At 45.5% G+C, this 22,437-nt stretch overlaps 1 protein-coding gene across 1 annotated transcript in view; it reads left to right on the top strand.

The window, feature by feature from the left end:
- Positions 1-18,351, top strand: part of Nt5dc3 (5'-nucleotidase domain containing 3) — a 52,336-nt gene extending 33,985 nt beyond the window's left edge. The window contains exons 7-14 of the mRNA XM_042693224.1: positions 1,078-1,138; positions 1,518-1,620; positions 1,758-1,859; positions 3,773-3,854; positions 5,852-5,938; positions 11,406-11,546; positions 14,980-15,044; positions 16,997-18,351. Of these exons, the coding sequence (XP_042549158.1) occupies positions 1,078-1,138; positions 1,518-1,620; positions 1,758-1,859; positions 3,773-3,854; positions 5,852-5,938; positions 11,406-11,546; positions 14,980-15,044; positions 16,997-17,249 (894 nt within the window). The 3' untranslated portion in view covers positions 17,250-18,351. The remainder of the gene's footprint in view (positions 1-1,077; positions 1,139-1,517; positions 1,621-1,757; positions 1,860-3,772; positions 3,855-5,851; positions 5,939-11,405; positions 11,547-14,979; positions 15,045-16,996) is intronic.
- The last annotated feature ends 4,086 nt before the right edge of the window (positions 18,352-22,437 follow it).

Below are 22,437 nucleotides of genomic sequence, written 5' to 3'. Positions count from 1 at the left end.
AGTTTTAAGCCTGGCAGTCTGCCTTGCATTTAGCCATTGCCTTTTGTTGCCAGTGTGAAAAAAAACAGGCTTATGCTGAAAGATAAATTGAAGTTAGGTTGCGATCCCGAAGTGCACACACACACATACTCATGTATTCACGTACTCACGCACGCACAAGCCTGGGGCTTGAACTCAAGGTCTGGGCACTGTCCCTGAGCTTCTTGTGCTCAAGGCTAGCACTCTACTACTCAAGCCGTAGCTCCACTTTTGGCTCTTTTGGTAGTTTAGTGGAGATCAGAGTCTACCAAACTTTCCTGCCTGGTCTGGCTTCAAACCATGGTCCTCAGATCTCAGCCTCTGAGTAGCTAGGATTACAGGTGGGAGCCACCAGTGCCCCAGTCAGAAGTGCCCACTGTGGATGGAAATTTCCTACTTACCAGCAGGGATAGACTTAGTCACAGCTGGTTCCCAGCCCAGTCCCTTGCTTTGGCTTCTAGGAGGGTGACCTATGCAGAGGTCCTGACCAGTGTTCCCCAGCAATGCGGCTGTGAGGTTGCATTGATACCTGCCATGCATCAAGCTGCCACACTCTTGACCTACAAAGAGTTAACCTCCTCTTCCTCTCCCTGCTCCTGTGTGCCATCAGATCATGTCCCTGCCTGGGTGATGGAGTCCTTGACAAGTTTCTTGGTAGCACCAGGGAGAGGGGGAGGAGCCTGTTGTCCCTAGTCTCTGTCTTGCATTTGGGTCACAGAATTGCTGTTGGATACAGGGATGAGGGAAAGCAGAAACCCCTTTGTTCAGATCCCCTGATGCCTTTCACTCACGATGCTGCATGTAAATGACTGTTTATTGGGTGGGATTTACATTACCTCTTGCCTGTGAGACTGGAAAACTGCCTTAGGACCTATCACTGTCACCATGGAAACTTCAGCTTTTCCTATGGGGCCATGGGTGGTCAGTGGGCCAGGATTTAGATTCTATTGTGCTTGGATTGCCAGACTTCCAAGACAGAGTTAGCACCAATGTCCTTTCCCTTGCGGTGCTTGGCTACCTGTTTCTCCTTCACTGATGAAATCATGGGTCTTTGGACAGGATTCAATTCGAGACGTTCACATCAAAGGGATCATGTACAGAGCGATCGAAGCTGACATCGGTATGTTCCCTATGGCATGCCGCCCTTGAGCCATGGCGAGGGTGTATTCTGCATCCTGGGGCTGAGTGGGGTTATACAGGGCTGTGTACATCTCTCCTGAGTGCTGTGCAAGGACCCAGATCATGGCGCCACACACGTCTCCTTGTTATCTCAGAACCTGATGTCACTTTAACCCAGGAGGAGGGGGGCCCTGTATCAGCTTTTCCCACCTCAACCGAGGGGCTGGGCTTTAGTTTCTGATGGCTGGCTCCCACATTCCACCCTGAACCAAGTTTACTTAAGACTTTCCTTCCCACTGGGCCCAGGTGCCTCATTTAATATGTACCGCCGAGTGGCCGACCTGCTGCTGAACCTGTGTGGGTTTTTCTTCTGTCCTTAGAAAAGTATATCTGCTATGCCGAGCAGACCCGCGCAGTGTTGGCCAAACTGGCTGACCACGGGAAGAAGATGTTCCTTATCACCAACAGTCCCAGCAGCTTTGTGTGAGTCCACCTGCGTTTCCTTGCCCAGTCCTACCTGCTTCCTGTCTGCCATATCTTGTAGCAGTTGGAAAAAAGTAGTTACAAAAGGCATTCAGTCCTTTCATGTTCAAACTAACCTGGTTGACTTCTTGTTGTAGGGACAAAGGGATGCGCTACATCGTTGGGAAAGACTGGAGGGACCTATTCGATGTGGTCATAGTTCAGGCTGAGAAGCCAAACTTCTTTAATGATAAGCGGAGGTGAGTGTCCGACCTGTTTGGGGCCTCGATTTCATTCTTTTGGTGTCCCAAATACTTGCAGCATGCCCTGGTGAAGTCCAATTATAAAACCCTAAACCTCTGATATGGTCGTTTCTGACTTGTAACCTTTTCAGTCACTGATTGCAGAGTCTGGGACTGGCACAGAGCAGACAGCTTGCGTGGTTGAAGTGATTTTTCATTTCCACTCTGGTGACCTCTGATCTGGGAATCAGGCTTTAAGAAATTGAATATTTAATATCACATAGCAAAATAGGTCTGTGTCTGTGGAGTATTGTAAAGCATGAGAAAATGGATTCCAATGCCAGGCATGGTGGTACATGCCTATAATCTCAGAAGGCTGAGAAAGGAGGATTGCCAGTTTTAGGCCAGCCTAGGCTTCATGGTGTGTTTCAACAACAACAAAAGAAAGCAGTAATAGCAGATTATCTGGTGGGTATCTCTGTGCATTTGAAATTGCAGTTGGATTTTGTGAAACGTTTTTGCAACAGGGCTTGCATCAGGTGGGATGAATCTCCACGAGTCTTAGGCAATGTCTCTGGGCTGCGGTAGCTTTGGGACAGGGAAAGGTGAGTGTTGGGTTGCGACAGTGAGGGGCTGGGCTGTTAGTATTGAGTGGGTGGAGGTGAGCACTAATGCTTCTTTTAGTCTGGGGTCGCACCAGCTGCTCCCACCCCAAAAGGTCCTCACCTGTTGGAGCCCTACACTGGGCTCTCAAAATAGCTCATGTTTATGTAGTGGCCTAGTTTTGAAACACTTTTTATCTAGTCTGTAGTTGGTGACTTTCGTGGGGGTTCAGAGCATCTCAAAGTGGTGACCTGTAGTTAGTGCTCAGTGTACTAGTCTAGTCTCTTGTGACTCTAAAATCCAGTCCTCTCCCTCTCCCCTTCTTCCTCCTTCCTTCCCTCCCTCCCCCACTTCCTTTCTTCCCTCCCTTTCTCCCTCTCTCCCTCCCTCCATTCCTTTCTCTCTCTCTGCGTTCCTTTTCAGGATTTGAACTTAGGGTCTCATTCTTTTTAGGCAGGCACTTTGTCCCTTAAGACACCCCCCCCCCGACCTCTTTGCTTCTTACATTTTTCAAATAGGGCCCTACATTTTTGTCCATGGCAGTCTCAGATGGCAATCCTTATTTTTCAACCTCCAGTGTGGCTGGATTACAGGTGCACCACTGTGTCTGACTTGCTCATCTAGCAAGATGGGGGTCTCACTCACTTTTGTCTAGGCTGAACTCGAACTGCAGTCCTCCTATTTCTATGTTCTGAGTAGTTTGTTACATTCTGTTTTTCTAATGGGAAAAACAGTCCCCCAAAACATTTTAGAAAAAGAAAGGCAAACAGTCTCTGAGCCCTGTGGTCCGGGGGATGAGGCTTTTGTCTGTTACATATTATGTTTATGTCTTTCCTGTCATATCATAGCCTCCTTGTCCTCTGACTTGTTTCTTATCCAAAGTGGTTGAATTTCAGCCTGGTAAATGTACACAAGCTTTTGCAGTAAAGCAGACATACTGTGTGGTCAAATACCTTTGGGAAGTCTGACCTAAAGAATGTTTAGAGCATCACATTTTAGAGCTCTCAAGAACTTTGCAATATGTAGTGTTTTCCCAAGTGTATTTGACCCTGGAATTGTGTGTGTGTGTGTGTGTGTGTGTGTGTGTGTGTGTGTGTGTGTGTGTGTGTGTGTGTGTGTGTGTGTGTGTGTGTGTGTGTGTGAACACTCCATAGACAGTGGGTCTTATAGTCTGAGATGTGTAGCCCCAGGTCAGGGAATGAGATGGAATCTGAGTTCCAGAGTGTTTGAGGGAGCTTCTTCTGGCTATCCATGAAGCTGGGTGGTGTTTCAGGGAGCCAGTGCCTGCACTGTTATCCTGTATGTAATGTTTCTCTTTCTCTTGTTAGACCTTTCCGAAAGGTGAATGAGAAAGGTGTCTTACTCTGGGATAAAATCCACAAGTTGCAGAAAGGCCAGATTTATAAGCAGGTATCTGTGTACAAGCGTTTGTCCTTTGTGTGGCTTTGCTTTGTACCTGGTGCTCACCCAGGCTTCCTCCATTCTGATGCCTTGAGCATCAGAATGCTAAGACTTCTGATAATGTTATTATATTTTTAATATCCTGGTATCTAAATTCCAACTTGCTTGAGCAGTTTTTATTTTTATTTTTTAATTTTTTTATGCCAATCCTAGGGCTTGAAACTCAGGATCTAGGCACTTTTCCTTGAACTTTTATGCTAGCACTATACCACTTGAGCCACAGCTCCACTTCTGGCTTTTGTTGGTTAATTTGAGATAAGAATTTCACAGTTTCTGGGGCTGGGAGGGTGGCTCAGTGGTAGAGCGCTTGCCTTGCATGCCTGAGGCCCTGGGTTCGATTCCTCAGCACCACATAAGCAAAAAGAAAAAAGCCGGAAATAGCACTGTGGCTCAAGTGGTAGAGCGCTAGCCTTGAGCTGAGGGACAGCGCCCAGGCCCAGAGTTTAGGCCCCACGACCGGACCCCCCCCCCCCCCAAAAAAAAAAAAAAAAGAATTTCACAGTTTCTGCCTGGCTGGTTTAGAACTGCCATCCTCAGATCTCAGCCTCCTGAGTAGCTAGGATTATAGGCGTGAGCCACTTGTGCTTGGCAAGTTGAATAAGTTCCATCCTCTCTCCCTTCCCTCCCTATTCCCCCAGTGCTGAGGACTGAATTCAGGGCTTTGTACTTGCTAGGCAAGTGTGGTACCAGTGAGCTAAATCTCTAACTCCAAGTTGAACAGTTTTTAGAAATAAATGCTTTAGAATTAAGGCATTTGTCTTTCATATATAATTGAAGATGTCAGCAATCTGCTTTGGGAATTTCAAGGAATATTAATCTTGGTGTATTATCCATCCAAATTAACAATTATTTCCTAGAAAGCTATGCATTCTGTACCATTTTAACATACTGGCATTCTGTGTGACTATTTGCACAGTCAAAGCGCTATCTTTATTACCAAAGTTTGGCTTTTCTCTTACTGCTTCTTATATGTTCTTGGAGAGTGTACAGCATCCTGCCACATGTGACAGTCACTAGATTTTCTAGGTCCCTCAGTTCAGCCGTTATGCTTCTACAAGTCAGCCTTCGGAGAATGAAGATGATTCTAATAAAACATCTCGGCACTAGTGTTTATTGTGAGGAAACTGACAAAATAGACACCAACATAAATGGCTGTCATTGGGCCTTGCAGAAAGGAACCATGCACTTTTCAGATGTGGTGATTAGGGTGAGATTGATACTATTTAGTACTAAAGGTCACAGCATGTCAAGTATGACATGATAGTTACAAAGCAGCATGTGCAGTAGAAAACATTTCTGAAAATGCATTTGACATGAAAGAAGGATGAGAGATCACTCTTGAAGGTGCTTCTATATACATACACAGACTTGAACTCAGGACATTGTGTTCTCCATTGGCTCCTCCCCTCTCCCCGCTCAAGACTAGTACTCTACCACTTGAGCCACAACTCCACTAACCAGCTTTTTGCTGGTTAATTGGATCCTGGCTTCAAACCAGGATCTTTAGATAACTTGACTAGCAAGGATTCTAAGTATGAGCTACTAGTACCTGGTGTCTCTCTATATATGTATATATATAATTTTTTTTTTTTTGCCAGTCATTGGGCTTGAACTCTGGGCCTGGATGCTGTCCCTGAGCTCTTCAGCTCAAGGCTAGTGCTCTACCACTTGAGCCACAGCACCACTTCCAGTTTTCTGGTGGTTTATTGGTGATAAAGAGTCTCTCGGACTTTCCTGCCTAGGCTGGCTTTGAACTGCAATCCCCAGATCTCTGCCTCCTGAGTAGCTAGGATTATAGGTGTGAGCCATTGGCGCCCAGCCTATCTTTATATTTTGATATTTAAAATAAATTATAAAAGCAAAACCTATTTTTTAGAAGTTTTGAAAAAATGTTTTGGTCCATTTCAGTCACCTGATATAATATCTGTGTTTTTCTCTGATGACAGGGCAACTTATATGAATTTCTGAAGCTCACTGGATGGAGAGGATCAAAAGTGTTGTATTTTGGTGACCACATATACAGTGACCTGGCGGTGAGGAGCTGTTTTCTCTTTTCTTTGGGGGATAGAATTGTTAGTTCTACTTATAAGGAATTTCTCTTCTTTTTAAGGTTGTTATTATGCTTTCTTAAAAATCAGGAGTAAGTCACATTTTTAAATGTCTTTTTTGTTGTTGTTGGTTTTTTGTTTGATTTGTTTTTTTCTGCTGGTCCTAGGGCTTGAACTTAGGGTCTGGGTACTGTCTCTGAGCTTTCTTTGATCAAGGCTAGCACTCTTGAGCCACAGTTCCACTTCTGGATTTGTTGGTGCTTAGTTGGAGATAAGAGTCTCATGGACTTCCCCTCCTGGGCTGGCTTCAAACTGCAATCTTTAGATCTCAGTCTCCTGAGTAGCTAGGATTACAGGCATGCACTACCAGCACCTGGAATAAATGTCTCTTTTTAAAAGACCAGTATAGATTTCAAAAAAGATGAATTTTTTGGAAATAATACAAATTAAAAATTTATTCAAAGTTTGTTTATAAAACCTTTTCATGGACTGTAGTCATTGCTCAAGTGGTAGAGCGCCATCTGTGAGCAAAAAGCTGAGCAAGGTGGGACACACTGAGTTCAATCCCTGATACTAACACACACATATGCACACACATATCTGTGTATGCACACACACATCTGTGTGTGCACACACATATCTGGGTATGCATACTCACACATGCACAACACCCCTTCCCATTTATTTATTTATTTTTCAATGGTCTTTATTTTATTGACAAGTAAAAAAATGTATATATTTGCCATATACAACATGATATAGCAAGTTAATATGTTATATACACAGAACTTTCTGGATTTACACACAATTCTTTGTGATTTTAAAGACGATAAGTACACTGTTATTAACTACAGATCATCATACAGTACAATAGTCTGAATCAATTTCGGATTTTCTTCTCCCTTCTCACACACCTCTGCAGCCCCTGCTAGCCAATATTCTATTCTCTCCTTTTTTTTTTTTCAAATTCTTTATTGTTATTAAGCGGTAGCATAATTTCCCAAATTTCACAGTATTTTGGGATAGTGATGCTTAGTTAAAATCACGAACACATTCTGACTTTCATGGGGCAAATTGTCTATCATGGTCTATAACATTTATGAGTTCTTTGAGCTTTGCGATGCAGTTATTTCTTCCACATTGGGTGGTATGTACATTGCTTTTGTTTTGCATAGTATCAGCTGTTCCCTCTTTCCCACTTGTTTCCTCCCTCCCATCACTGCCATTGAGTTGCTTAGTTCATTTTGGTCAATGTCCTGTGCAGCTGATGGGTCCCACTGTTGTATGTTTTTCCCTGATTTCCTCTAGTTCTGTGTCGTCCTCCTGGTTTCCCTCCGGTGTGCACATATATACCATATATGTGATCAGTAGCATGGGGTTATTTAGTAGTGATTTGACCAGATGAGTGGAAGTCCTTTGTTTCTTAAGTCTTGTTAATTTTGTCATATCACTTTACATTTTGGATTTAACATCCACTTATCAGGGAGACCATGTACCGTTTGTCTCTTTGCTCTTGGCTTACCTCGCTCAACATGATTTCTTCTAGCTCCATCCATTTCCCTGCAAATGCCATTATTTTGTTCTTTCTAATGGCTGCATAATACTCCATTGTGCATAGATACCACAATTTTTGAATCCATTCATCTGTGGTGGGGCATCTGGGTTGTTTCCATATCCTGGCTATTGTGAACTGTGCTGCAATAAACATGGAGGTGCACGTGTCCTTGTATATTGGTTCCTGTTGTTCAGGGTAGATGCCTAGAAGTGGTATGACTGGGTCGTAAGGGAGGTCAATATTTAGCTTTCTGAGGACCCTTCAGACTGCTTTCCAAAGTGGTTGTTTAAGTGTACATTCCCACCAGCAGTGTAATAGGGTTCCTCTTTCTCCGCATCCCCTCCAGCATTTGTCGTTGGCTGACTTTAGGATGTGGGCCATTCTGACTGGGGTAAGGTGGTATCTCAGGGTTGTCTTTATTTGCATTTCCTTCACAACCAGGGATGGTGAACATTTCCTCATGTGTTTCTTTGCCATTTTTATCTCTTCTTCTGAGAAGTCTCTCTTTAGTTCCCTTGCCCATTTAGTAATTGGTTTGTTAGGCTTGGGAGGGATTAGTTTCTTGAGTTCCCTGTATATACTGGATATTAACCCTTTGTGTGATATACTGCTGGCAAATATTTTTCCCCAGTTAGTTGGTTGTCTTTCTAGCTTGGTTGCTATAGCTTTAGCTGTACAGAAACTTTTTATTTTAAGGTAGTCCCATTTGTCAAGTCTCTCTCCAATTTGTTGTGACCCTGGGATTCTGTTCAGGAAGTTCCTGCCTGTGCCTATAAGTTCAAGTGTCTCTCCTACTTTGTCCTGCAGTAGTTTCAGAGATTCAGGTTTAATGTTAAGGTCTTTAATCCATTTTGAGTTGATGTTGGTGCATGGTGATAGGCTGGGGTCCACTTTTAGTTTTCTGCATGTGGCCTCCCAGTTTTCCCAGCACCAGTAGTTGAAGAGGCTGTGTTTCTTCCACTGTATGTCTTTGGCTCCTTTGTCAAATATCAGCTGACTATAGGCATGTGGTTTTATTTCTGGATCTTTTATTCCATTGGTCTTTGGGTCTGTTTTTGTGCCAGTACCATGCTGTCTTCCCCTTCCCATTTAAATAACGGTAATATACTGCTAGCGGGAATGTAAACTTGTTTAAGTACTCTGGAAACCAGTGTGGAGGGTCTTCAAAAGACTATGCATACAACTACCCTACGATTCAGTAATTCCACTCCTGAACATATATCCAAATGATCACAAACCAGGGTACAGTAAAGCCATCAGAACAACCAGGGTCCTTGAAGCACTATTTACCATAGCTATGGTATGGAGTCCACCCAGATGATTCTCTGGAGTGGAGAAATGGATCAAGAAAATATACACAATGGAATTTTACTCACCCATTAGAAAGAATGATATACATCATTTGTGAAGAAATGAAAAGACCTGGAAGAAATTAGGTTAAGTGAAGCAAGCCAGGCCCAGAGAGAGACAGAGGTTGCATATTTTTACTCATCTGTGTAAGCTAGATTGGTTTATAAGTATATAAATAAATGCTGAGTGGTATGCAAGTATGCATAAATGTATTACTTGAAATAAGGTAGATTTAGGGGAGAACTCAGTTTAATTCCCTAGAAAGGCAAAATCTAGTTAAACAAAATAAACACCAGGAAATTGGGTTCTTGAGAGGAGGGGTGGTGTTGAGGTCAAGGGAAGGGAGTTAGACAAATGAAGAGAAGAAGGGGAGACTGTAGTGAAACTCAATATCCTACAAAATAAAGAAAAGTTAGGGATGGGTGAGAATGTTGAAAGGGGTTTCATTGATCAAGATACATTATATTCATAAACTTCTTTGTTGAATGACAGTTCCTTTTTACAACTTCTTAAAGAGAATAAAAATATTTTTAAAAAAACACAAAAAATGGAATGTGTTGGGTGCCAGTGGCTCACACCTGTGATCCTAACTACTTAGGAGGCTGAAAGCTGAGGATTGCAGTTCAAAGCCAACTTGGGCAAGAAAGTATATAAGACTCAAAAGCTGGAAGTGGAGCTGTGACTCAAGTGATAAAGTGCTAGCCTTGAGTGCAACAAAGCTCAGGAACAGCTTCCAGGGCCTGAGTTCAAGCCTCAGATCTGGCACAATAAATAAACAAATAGAAATATGCAAATAAATGCCAGTGTTCTTTCCCTTGCCTTTTATCAACGTATTGAAAAACATGAAAGTGCCACATGAATGCTCATGGACCTCAGTCAGGGATGCGAGGGCAGCCAGGTTCTTATGGAGAATAAGCTGCCATTACTTGCACAGATGAGGCTTTCTTACCCTTGGGATGATGAAGGAGGATTGGCATGAGGGTTTCAGCTCTACTTGGACAGGGCTGAGTTCGGATCCACTACCAGGCTTGGGTTTGCATCTGTTACAGGATCCCAGGTTGCACTGTGCAAACCCTGCAGAGCCCGAAGCTCAGAGTCAGGTTGCTAATGAGACAGGGTCATGGCCCCCTACCAATTCCCCTGTTGCCATTTGGGCAACAGCCTATCCTGGGCTGGCCTTCTGTGTGTGAGTCCCTTGTGTCTGCTACCATGGATGCTGTCAGTTCTAACTGGAAGCATTTTCAGAGGGCACATGTCTGAGCTCCACCCAGGTCTTCCTGGTGACAGTAAAGATAGAGGGTGGGTTCCAGCACCTGTGTGCAGGAATCATCTTCCCAACTTACTCCAGCGCACAGTGTGACCACACCTACCCATCCAGAGACTTAAGGTCTGTGGTAAGGAGTCAGGTTCCATGTGTCTCAACTTGTGTTGACTTTGGGCACGTCTCTCCAGCTCTGATGTTGACATTTGTGAGAAGAGTAAATAAAGTCACATGTATCTCAAAGTGTTTTCATTAAGATACATGCATTTGCAAATGCAGACCCTTCTTCCCTTCAGATCTTGGTTCAGATGTTCCTTTATTAGCCTGGTCTCCCTGTGTGAAACGATGGCCTTCTTATTCTGTTTGTTCTTTGTACTTTGTATTTTTCACCGTGTGGTTTATTTATTTTCTGAGGTTGTCAGCTCTTGTGCATTGCTTTATCCTCAGTATCTATGTCAGAACCTGGCAAATACTGCTTGGTAAATATTTGCCATAAGAAAAAGTGAATAAACATTTAGTGCCATGACTGCCTGTTTTAGATTTTCCAGGACAAAACTGATTGTATTCTGACCTATGATAGGTCATGTGGTTATAATAGGTGCAATGAAGAATGTGATTACGTATGCTTAGGTTGTGTGATCATTCCAAGAAGCAGGGTCTCTATTTCTTCATCACGCAGAGGGCCTGGCACACTCTAAGTCCTCCCCTGAGGTCTGAGGATTGCTGGTAGTCACGAGTGAAGGTCTTGAACTTATTGTTGTGCTTGGCATCAGGCACATGCTGGGCCAGCTCGTTACTCCCGAGTTGCATGCCAGCCCTTGGTTTTCTAAGACAAGGTCTTTCTTGTATCCCAGGCTGCCCTGAAAGTCATTACCTGTAGTGTGGGCTGCTTTAAACTCCTGATCCTCCTGTAGTGGTACAATTACAGGCATGTGCCCCCACACTCCACTCAGAGGGTCTTTGCTGGCGTTTGGATTGAGCTCTGTTGGTTCCACCTCAATGTCTTATCTTCACAGACCATGGTTAATGATTCCAAACCCCTTGTTTTTTCAGGAGCTGTGTTATTCAGGGTGATTATTTCCAGAACAGAAACTTCCTTGGGGTGAAAGTGGTCAACGCCTGGGGTCAATTTAGTTTTAATTAATTGTAATTCTTTGAATTTGGCTTGGTTAATAACTAACCATTACAACTAAAAAGTAATTAAACAAGTATCTCCCCCGTCTGGGGTAGGTAATAAAATGGTTTGATTTCTGGAGAGACTGATGTTGACCTATATTTGTGATCAGGATTTGACCCTGAAGCATGGCTGGCGGACTGGTGCCATCATCCCTGAGTTACGGTCAGAGCTGAAGATCATGAACACCGAGCAGTATGTTCAAACCATGACTTGGCTGCAGACCTTGACTGGGCTGCTGGAGCAGATGCAGGTTTGGGAGTTTCTTTCTCACTTTTTTCCTAAGCCTAAAATTAGGCATTGGTCAAACTTATTCCATCCATTTTCTGTTTAATTATAGCTATAAAGTATAAGGTTTAAGATGTCCCCAGTAGATTGTAGAATAACTGTGTGGGAGAGATTTTTGTCCCTAGAGCCACTTTGACATTTCCCCTAAGGGGATATTTAAAAATGCCCCACAAGGCCATTGAGTGAGAGTTTGCAGGGCTGAGTAACTTTACATTCCTCCATTGGTATAAATGGGGTCAGCTGGGAGCCGTCCTGCAGAGTGCCCTTATTGGGTGTATTCCTGAAGCTTCCTTGACTTTGCTGTGGAACTTCTCTGTCATGACTCTTGGTTTCCTCATCTATAAAATGAAGGGTCCTGTGGTGTGAGCATTTCAGTCTAGGCAAGAGCCAAGATTCCGGGCCCAGCCTCCACTGTATTCTGTAAAACCAGCTGGTTTCTGGAGCTCAGAGCTAGCCATTTCTTTCTGTGGTTGTGCAGCTGGTCTCAGACAGTAAGTCATGTTCTTCTCCTGGGGCATTTCCTGGCCCATGAAGCTGCCCCTCTGTGACAACTGTGACCCTTGCGGGCTCCCCACCCCCACCCCATCTCACAAGGCACCTGCTTTCTCTTTGGTCCAGCTTGCTTGGCTCCCATCATGCAGCTTGAGGGCTGAGCCTGTAGATTAAAGGACACAGCTGTCGACTCTTGGCAGATATACCTGCAGCTGTTGCCCACCGCCTGCTGCCCATGGCCAGCTACCCATAGTCCACTGCCCACGGCCTGCTAGTCACAGCTGCTCTTAGGGAGCGTGGAGGAGAGCCAGGCCAGGGCCTCTCCCAGGGCACACAGTCATGAGTGTGGAGTCCTGCACGTCCTCCAAGCCTGGCTTCCAGAATGCTCTGGTGATACTGGTTCTTGGCTCCTCTCTAAGAAGGACTTGTTTTGTTTCTTGTACTATGCATGCCTGTGAGGTGATTTTCTAAAAATACCAGGCATCAATTCTGAGTCAATGGAATGAGCGTCTGTGCCCAGGTCTCTCAGCATTAATATTCCTCTTTGCGTGTCACTGTGCTGAGTGAGTGCACTGTGCATGCTCTTCACTGCACAGTCCCAGCTGTCCTGGGTAACATCGCACAGTTTTCCCATGTTAGAATAAGGAAACAGGGGTATAATATGTTAGTAACAGGTCTGAGGTCATAAAATAAGAGAGTATGACTTGAATCTAGGTGTTATGATGCCCAGGTCCAGGCTTGTGATTACTTGTTTAGAGGTCTCAAGTAGAGCCACATCACTTTTAAAGTATTTTACTGCAATTGTTCTATTTTGTTATTAGTGGTTGTTAATCTTTGATTGGGCCTACTTTACAAATTAAACTTTATCATAAGCATGGATTCATAGGTAGAACATAGTTTAATGGGGCATGGGTATTCAATGGGGTCCTGGATTGTACCTCACAAATTGTGTTCCATCTGATAGCGACAGCTGGCCAGGAAAATGTAAACATGCATAGATGATGTCACCACTTTGAGAACAGGCTTTGCCATGCTTTATTTCCTCTCTGATGTGTAGAGAAATGAGGGTTGGTTAGAGGGTCTCTTAGTGTGTCAAGTGTTGAGAATATTTTTGTGACTCACAGAATTAATTTCAGAAAGCTTAGGGTTGGAGAAACAAGAGAAGCAGGATACAGAGCCGAAGCTGCTTCCTCCCCCTTAGGTTAGGACCCAGGAGCCTGGTTATGGGTCAAGAAGGGGATGTGGGTTGAGGCTGTGGGTGAGATTTTCTCTTCCAGACTGGTTCTCTGTATCCCTCATATTATTTTGTCATGGCTTCCCCTCCCCCCACCCTCCCTTCCACAAAGGATCTCCAACTTTTCCTTGTATTATCTTCAACATCTAGAGCAGCGATGCTCAACACACAGTAGACCCTGAATGACTGACCACATGTATGTGCACCTGAAACCCACATGTGGTTGTACAGAGATCCCTTGTGGTACCTTAAAGATTTTAACACTTGAGATCTAGCCTAAATTTTATAGAGATTAACTTGTTGATTTATAATGTAAAAGGTAATTGAACACGTTTTCAGAGATCCCACATCAAAACTTGCATGCCTTGCTGGTCCGGTGGACTGTGTCTCACTAGTGCACAGCCAGCATTTTTCAGTGCTAGCTGCTTCTGGTGGAGTACCAGTGGTGATAGGCTAGAAATCCAAAGGTCAAGTTCAGTTGAGATGGCATTTGTGTGACTGGCAGAGACCCTCAGCCAGGGGACCCATAGTCCCAGGGTTGGGCTGGCAGATGTGGTAACAGAAGGGCTCAGACTCCAGGCAGAGAACAGGTGGTTTGCCTGTTTGGTCTTTTGCTTCATGGTGTAAGGTTAGCCAGGTGCTTTGGGTTTCAGGAAGCCCCACCTGTCTCCTGCAGGCTCATGTGCTTCTGACTCTGCTTCCACCCTTTCTATTTAGCCACCAGAAGTTGAGAGAGAGCCTGCTGAGGGCCACTCTCCTGGTTTTCTTTTTTTGTCAGTCAGGGGGCTTGAACTCTGAGCTTGTGCACTGACCCTGTGCTCTTCAGCTCAAGGCTAGTGCTCTACCACTTGAGCCACAGCACCACTTCTGGCTTTTTGGTGGTTAATTGGAGATAAGAGTCTCATGGACTTTCCTGCCTGGGCTGCCTTTGAACCACAATCCTCAGATCTCAGCCTCCTGAGTAGCTAAGATTACAGGCGTGAGCCACTGGCGCCCAGCTCCTGCTGTCCATTTTCCTGTGCCACCTTCTTTCTTGCCTTTTGCAAAGAAAATAAATAAAAAAATTATATATCTAGAAATATATTTTTATAGATACACATATTCCTATATATATATGTCATTAAACATTTAAAAAGATAATGTAACATTAAGGTAAAACCATTTATAGCCCTATTATCCTTGCACTAATTAACACAAATTCCCATGTGTAGCACATACTTTGTCATGCTTGTGATTAGTGGCTGTTCTGCTAGGCATACTGTGCCCACTTGCCTGTCATGGTGTTGACACAGGATATGTATAACTGGTAGTGTGCAGTGACTATCTGCAAATGTTCAATATATACATGCTAACCCATTGTACACTTACCTTACGTAGATAATACATGCCTTTTGTTACATAGCATTGAATAACAGTTTAATGTCTTCAGTGTATTCCATCTTAATTTGTCACACTATATTTCTAACTTAAAGTGTGTGTGTGTGTGTGTGTGTGTGTGTGTGTGTGTGTGTAGAAGGCAGAATTTCAATAGGAAAGTGTGAAAATGTATTATTCCACATGAGTGTCTGCCCCTTAACTTAAAGTAATATCATTCCTGAAGCAAAGCAGTCCATTAAGGAATTGTGGTTTCCGGTGAAATCGAGGCTGTCACTAATGGACTTGTGCCCCACAGGTTCACAGAGACGCCGAGTCACAGCTGGTTTTGCAGGAGTGGAAGAAGGAGAGAAGGGAGGTGAGGTAAGAGCGGCCTGCTTGGATGCCACTGTCCCATCTGACAGATGTGTGCTCAGCCACACATCTTCTCCCAGGGCGAGGCCTGGACGTCATTGGGAGATATCCTGTCTTAGCTCTCAGGTGTGATGTGACTGATTTATCCTAGGATCTGCTGTCTGCTATTGGTGATGTAGGATTTCCTCCCATGGCTGTGTTCTTCTGTTCTTGGACTCTTTCCCACCTTCTTCTCTGGCCTTTTTGGGCTGCTGTGGCCATTGTTGGGATGGCTGGCAGCACTTTTAGCTGTGGGCCTGGTTCTGACCCCATGGTGGATTCCTAGGGCTCCTACATCTATATTTGTAACCATGGCTGCTTTAGGAGCTCACAGAGTCACTCATCAGGATGTGTCTCAGTAAAGAAAGCTGCCTGGCCGGGTGCCGGTGGCTCACACCTATAATCCTAGCTACTCAGGAGGCTGAGATCTGAGGATCACAGTTCAAAGCCAGCCTGGGCAGGAAAGTCTGTGAGACTTTTTTTTTTTTTTTTTTTGCCAGTCATGGGGCCTGAACTCTGGGCCTGGGCGCTGTCCCTCAGCTCTTCAGCTCAAGGCTAGCGCTCTACCACTTCAGCCACAGCACCACTTCCAGCTTTTTCTGCTTATGTGGTGCTGAGGAATCGAACCCAGGGCCTCATGCATGCAAGGCAAGCACTCTACCACTGAGCCAACTTCCCAGCCCCGTCTGTGAGACTTTTATCTCCAATAAACTGCTAGAAAACTGAAGTGCCACTGTGGTTCAAGTGGTAGTGTGCTTGCCTTGAGCTGAAGAGCTGAAGGAAAGCACCCAGGCCCAGAGTTCAAGCCCTACCACCAACCAAAAAAAAGAAAGCTGCTTGTAGTCAGAGAAGTTTCAAAGCTGCCCTCAAGGAACAGTTGTCCACAGGGGACCTTGTTGACAATCACACTTTTCTAGGAAAGATGCTTGAAATGTGACACTCCACATGGATGATTTCTCTGTCTGTGACCCTCTTCTTACCCTGAGCACAGATCTCTAAGGCCTGGAAACAGCAGTTGCTCTTGATCTGGCCTCCGAGCTGTGGGCAGCCTGACCTCAGGAGTGTAATGTGGGGGAAACAGGACAAAGAGTCCACTCCTGTGATCTGCACAAGAGAGGGAGTGTTGAATCTTGTCCTTCCTCCTCCTCTCAGGCTGTTGGCCATTGGCTTATTCAGAAGTGAGTTCATCAGTATAAAAATGTAGGGTAAGAGGAAGGATTGGGGAAATCAGGCCATTATGTATTTGATTTTAGGTACTTGGTTTCCAAAGTCCAGACCTGGGGCCTACATTCCTCCTATTTCTGGAAACCTGATTATTAGTAAAGGAAACGGCTTCACTGCAGAGATTGTGTGTTGACTTTTAGTGTGACATCATCATAGATGTTTTAGTAACACGGTAAAAGCTATTCCTGTGGTTTGCCTAGAGACCCGACTGAATTTAATTTTCTATCATTTGGTCATCTGTCATCCTTCCATGATGGTGACACAAGACGTCTGCTAACAACTCATGGCATTTACCACAGTTGTATGAATGAATGATTATACTTTTTGCTGTGTTTCAAAGTGGTTTATCAACAGTGAAGAGGTATTTTTCCATTTTTCTGGAGTATCCTGTGTGTGGATGGCGTGCATGGTGCAGGTGGGGATGTTGACCTAGGCATGAACGCATGGAGGCTGCGTTGCAGATCCTAGTGCGGTGGGCGGGTGAGTGAGCCATAGGCGGGGAGCGTGATCCCAGTCATTTTGAACTAGATGGACAGATGGATTTCTTGACTGGAGTTTCAGGTTGCTTGCTCTTGGCTGATATTTCTCCCCAGTGAGTCTTTTTTTTATTGTCAAAAGAAATTTAGACGTTAGTAGTTGAAAAGACAGACCTTCTAAAGCCATTCTCTGTTGCTCTTTGTTTCTCCTTACTCCTTCAGAGAAATGACCAAAAGTTTCTTCAATGCCCAGTTTGGGAGCTTGTTCCGCACCGACCAGAACCCCACCTACTTCCTGCGGCGCCTGTCGAGGTTTGCCGACATCTACATGGCGTCCCTGAGCTGCCTCCTGAACTATGATGTGAACCACACGTTCTACCCCAGGAGGACTCCCCTGCAGCACGAGCTCCCCGCCTGGTCGGACAGCTCCTCTGCCTTCAGAGCCCCGGCCCTGCAGGAGGCCCAGGCCAAATAGCCCCACGTGTCCACCTGTGGGAACAGCCAGAGGCAGCACGTGATGGGGTTGACTTTGTGTGGGTCTGAGGGTTGCCTTCTGAAAAGATCTCCATACGCCTTTTGATATTTGTTTGGTATCTGCTGGGGAATACAACAGGTCCAGACAGGCGCTGGCAGCTATGGGTCTGGCCTTCCGGTCCTCGCAGGGCTGATTGGCAGGCTTCATTTGAAACTGTTCAGCCTTGTTTACTGAGGTTCCAAAACAGATGCCAGATCTTCTGGGATAGGCAAGACCATGTGATGCGGATCTGTGTTCAGCTGGTTGGAACTTGTTCTCGACTCTTCCAAGGACATTTCCAGGCAGGCCTTGGGGGCTGCGGGGGCATGGTGATGGGGCAAAGATAACCTGCTAGCAAGAACAGCTGATCTGTGAGCCCCTCAATGGCCCAGCGCTGCAGCACGTGGCAGCCAGTTCCTGAGGCCTGCAACCTCAGGCTGACATGCATTCCCATGCACGATGCCAAGGGGACTCACCTTCCCTGGGAGGATGAGTGAGAAAGGACAGGAACCCATTGTTCTGGGTTGTACTTGCTGTATCCTACCCCACACTGGCTGGGGACCGCTGGCGAGCAGGTGAACAAGTGGTGGTGGGCCTGCAACCTGAGCTCAGGTTGGAATCTCCTTCTGCCTGGCAGGACAGTCCTCATGGAATAAGGCTGCAAGAGCAGAAGCCCAGCCTTGGCGTGAGGTCTGTGCGGGGCAGCCTGAGCGCTGGGCATTGCAGTGGCGAGGTAGGAAGGCCTGGCTAGCTTGAGTTTTTCTCATTCTAAGCAAGACAGGCAGCCTATGTGTTGATCCTATATCATATTTCTATAGTGTCTGTCAACATAAAGTACTTGAAGACTTGAGCACAGGCACGACCCCCTCTGAGTGCTGTAGGAATGAATGAATGCCTGCCCTTAACAATCCTACTGTCGCTGATGGTATTTCATTGGTACTCTGCATACATGCTTGTGCTCAGATTAGCCTCTTCCATGTTGCTGGAATGCATTTTAAGCTTTTGCCATAATCTAGCAGTATTTATGTTTTCTTTTCTCTTTCTTCCTTTTTTTTTTTTTTGCCAGTCCTGGGGCTTGAACTCAGGGCCTGGGGACTGTTCCTGAGCTTCTTTTGCTCCAGACTAGCATTCTACCACTTGAGCCACTTTTTCTGTGTACATGGTACTGAGGCTTTATACATGCTAGGCAAGCACTCTACCACTAAGCCACATTCCTAGCTCCTGACCTTGAATTCTTGATCCTTCTGCTTCAGCCTCCTGAGTACTGAGATTACAGGTGTGCACCACCATGCCTGATGGGGCATGTGTGCTTATATCTAAAGAATGGCAGGAAGGAGGAGGCTTGTGGAGAGCGCTTGCTTCCGCAGCATTTTCATAAATAGATTATAAACAGCTATTGATGGTGCTTCCTGCGAAAATGTAGAAGTTGAAAGAGTTCTGCAGCATCTTGTTATAATGAGATAATAATCTCTTGTGTTTAACAATTATGGATAAAGCGCCAGTACACACAGTTTGGCTTTGTTCTCCTGTAGTGCATGTGAACATAGGAGGGTGCAATATGCGATACCTGTGTGGAATGAGGTGGGCCTTTTGATGTTGTTTGTTGCTAGGTGTTTAAGGGTACACTGGTGCTGTTACAGGTCTGTGATCTCTGCTCTGGAGAAGCAGTGAAGAAGTAGGTATTGTTCAAAAGAAATGCTTGATGAGTGTCTCAGACGCGCCCTGAGTACAGTTACAGGGTGTTTGAAGTAGAGCTATTTTTAGATGCCAGTTACAAGGTGTGTTGTTTACTCAAGAATGAAGTAGAACTAGTTTTAAAACCTGCTTTTGTGGATGTCTATGATAGGTGGGTGCCCTAAGCTTGTGGGGAGGAAAACATGTTTCTAGGTATCAATAATAAATTTTACAATCTATTCTTGCGTAAGAGGGGCTCAAGTCTTGGGGCCACTGAGTTTGACATGGCTGAGATCTGCCGCATGGCAGAGGCCCAGTGCATGTAGCAACAGGGGCCACCAAGTCTGTACCAGTGAAGAAGCAAACCCAAACCCCACGCGCTGGGGGTGGGTCAGGACGGGGATGTCTTCCCACTTCTCGGTGTGTCCTTGGCTGGATCCATCAGGACAGGTGTTAGCTAATCACTGTCTTGGCTTTCCACTGTACTGGGCATCTTGCACTTTCTAGTGAGCTCTTGGGGTGCACATGGATGCAAGTGTGGGTATGAGGCCAGGAGTCTTTTCTGTTATCCAAAAAAATCAAATGTCGCCAGGCACCAGTGGCTCACGCCTGTAATCCTAGCTACTCAGAGGGCTGAGGTCTGAGGATTGCAGTTCAAAGCCAGCCTGGGCAGGAAAGTTGTGACACTCTTATCTCCAGTTAACCACCAGAAAACTGGAAGAGGGGCTGTGGCTCAAGTGGCAGAGCGCTTGCTTTGAGTTGAAGAGCTCAGGGACAGCACCCAAGCCCAGAGTTCAAGCCCCAGGACTGACAAAAAAAAAAAAAAAGTCAACTGTAAAGCAAACAAAATTGGTTTGTACATTAAGAGCTTTAAATGTTTTAACATTGCTTAGAGTGATTTTCTAAGAATTCGCGTGGATAAAAATTCACAGTGCAGGGGGCAGCCCAGGCCAGCGTGACAGAGCAGCCAGGCCCCGGGCAGCATAGCAAGTGCCTGTGGAAGGGACCTACGCTGCTGATGAGTCGTTTGTAGAGGAAACTTGGCTTTTAAAGTCTTTTCCATGTTTGTTTTTAAATTCCCACTTAGCTCTGAACATGGTCCCCTGTCCCTTCCTGCTTTCCTGCCTTCGTCTCTCCCTGCCTTTCTCCCTTCCTGTCTTTCTTCTTTCTCTTCTCCCACTCACCTCCCTCTCTTTTTCTGTCTTTCTCCATCTCTCTCCATCTTTCCCTTTCTCTCTGTCTTCAGCTTCATTCTCTGCTCCTACCATTAATTCCATGTAGCCCAGACCACTGCTTTTGATTCCGGGCTCGTCTCAGACTAAATTACCAGTTGTTTTGACTGAACTTTCTTAATGTTTGCCAAGGAAAAAGAGAGAATAATCTTGCCTCCTACCTAATTTAGCTTTGGGTCAGATGAATGAGTGGCTTTTCCTCTCTTTTCCTCTCAGTAGGACTTTTAAGCTTTTAAGTGGTAAAGAGTGAGCTAAGCAGTTGGATTGAATTCTTCTTCGCCAGTACTCATTGGCTGCCAAAGACCCGGTCGGAGGCCTGAAGACTAAATTTGGCCAGATGCATACAGGGTTCCTTAATAGCTCTATTCAATTACTGGGGAGCCCTGTGTTATTTTCTCTTCACATCAGTTTCCCTCTGTACCTTTCCCCGCTTTGCCTTAGTATTTGGGAACTGGACTTAAAAGTTCAGCTGATTCTTGTCCCCAGTGGTAGGTTAAATAAATGGAAAGCAGCAGGTAAATTTCCTCCAGAAAGGGCTCCCTAACCAGATAGGTCATGTTTTGAGCTTTGAACACCATTTGCTGTTGTTTTTCCTGTGGGAATGGCCAGGGCTATGTTCCGTTGTGACTTGGTTTACCAAAGTAAGCTGTGGGTTGAATTGGGCCCTTCGCTGTGGTTTGCTGGTCTCTGCTCTGATGTCGGATGGGTGGTTGGTGTTGGTGGCAGTCCCTTGCTGAGAGGGTGCAGAGAGTCGGAAAGGTCTGTAGGTAAGTGTGCCATATTCCTTTAAGAGTCAGGCTGCTATTTATGACAGAGGTAAAGTGCCCTGTTTGCAGCATGTGTCAAGATCACTTCCCGGTGGGTACCTGAGCTATCTCTCTTTGTACCTGCTCCTGTTGGCCACTGGGCCTAGCTGCCCAGATAACCTGTGTGCACAGAAGGACTCAACTGCCCTAACTGATGGGCATTGGCTAACTGACCACTCACAGCCCACAGCCTTCTTCTGTGGCTCTGCCTCTTCCCAGGTCATACTCTTCCTGGGGAGGGGTAAAAGCTATATAACCTTTGCTCCTTGGAAACACAGGGCCCCACCCTACCTAACTCTGGACAGCTGTGAGAGGGTGTTGTGTGTCCTCATTGCAGCCCAGCACTGGCTTGCTTCCTTCCCTCAGTCTCCCCTCCTTGGCCTCCTCTCCATCTCCTTCCCAGGTGTTGATCCCACCAACATCCATGTCCCCACCGCGGGCCCCCTCCACTCCCTCCTCCCCTCCGTGAAGCCCCTTCTGCCTCCAGGGCTGCCCTGGACAGGGCTTCCTTGCGCTTCTAGAAGTGTAGGGAGAAGTGGAGGAGGCTGTTTCCTGTGTGGTGGAATGTGATGTCAAGCACGGTAAATGCAAGTTAGGTAGGCTCCCTATTTATTCTCCATGTGAATTCGCTATTTATTCTAAATGTTGATTTTATGTGCTGATATTGAACTCATAACTAAATAAAAGTTTGAACTGTACCACCCGACTTGTTAAGTGGTTTGTTGCCTATGCTGACGTCATTGGCTAGGGCGTATTAGATTCTAGTGAGCCCACAGGGTCCTTTTCTAAACATGCCTTTCCCCAGGACTTGAGGTTATTTCTGCGAGAAGAAATAAGATTTGCACTTTAAAAAATAATAATGCATCTGGACTTAAAAAAAAACCAACAATGCTCAGAGTGCAGCTCGGTGGTAGAGTGCAGGGGCAGTGTACAAGGCTCTGCGTTCACGTTTCAGAACTGCAAAACACTGTAATGGGCTCCCCAAAGGTTATTCTGAGAGAAAGGGTCCAGAGATTCGGTGAGAGCACCACCTCCAGTAGGGGCAGGTGGCCCTAGTGCAGTTCCACAGGGAGCAGCCCGCTGGGGACCAGGGAGAGGTGTGAGGCCACGTGCTTGTTTGTGGTTTGTTACCAGGAAAGCTGGGACTCAAAACAAAACGAAAAAGTCCAGATTGTTTTTGTTGTTGTTGTTTCTTTTGTAAGCTGGTACTAGGGCTTGAACTTAAGGCTCACGTTTTTCGTTGGCTAAAAAGCTCAAGCCTGATGCTCTTATTACTTGAACCATACCTCCAGTTCTGGCCTTTTTTGTTATTTCACTGGAAAGAAGAGTCTCACATCTTTCCTGCCTGAGCTGGCCTCAAACCTTGATCCTCAGATCTCAGCCTCGTAAGTAACTAGGATTATAGGTGTGAGCAATTAACACCCAGCTTGGTTTTTT

This window comes from Dipodomys spectabilis, unplaced genomic scaffold (assembly GCF_019054845.1).
Source record: "Dipodomys spectabilis isolate Male_0828 unplaced genomic scaffold, ASM1905484v1 ptg000163l, whole genome shotgun sequence".
Lineage (NCBI taxonomy): Eukaryota > Metazoa > Chordata > Mammalia > Rodentia > Heteromyidae > Dipodomys > Dipodomys spectabilis.
This window is presented reverse-complemented; position numbering and strand designations above follow the sequence as displayed.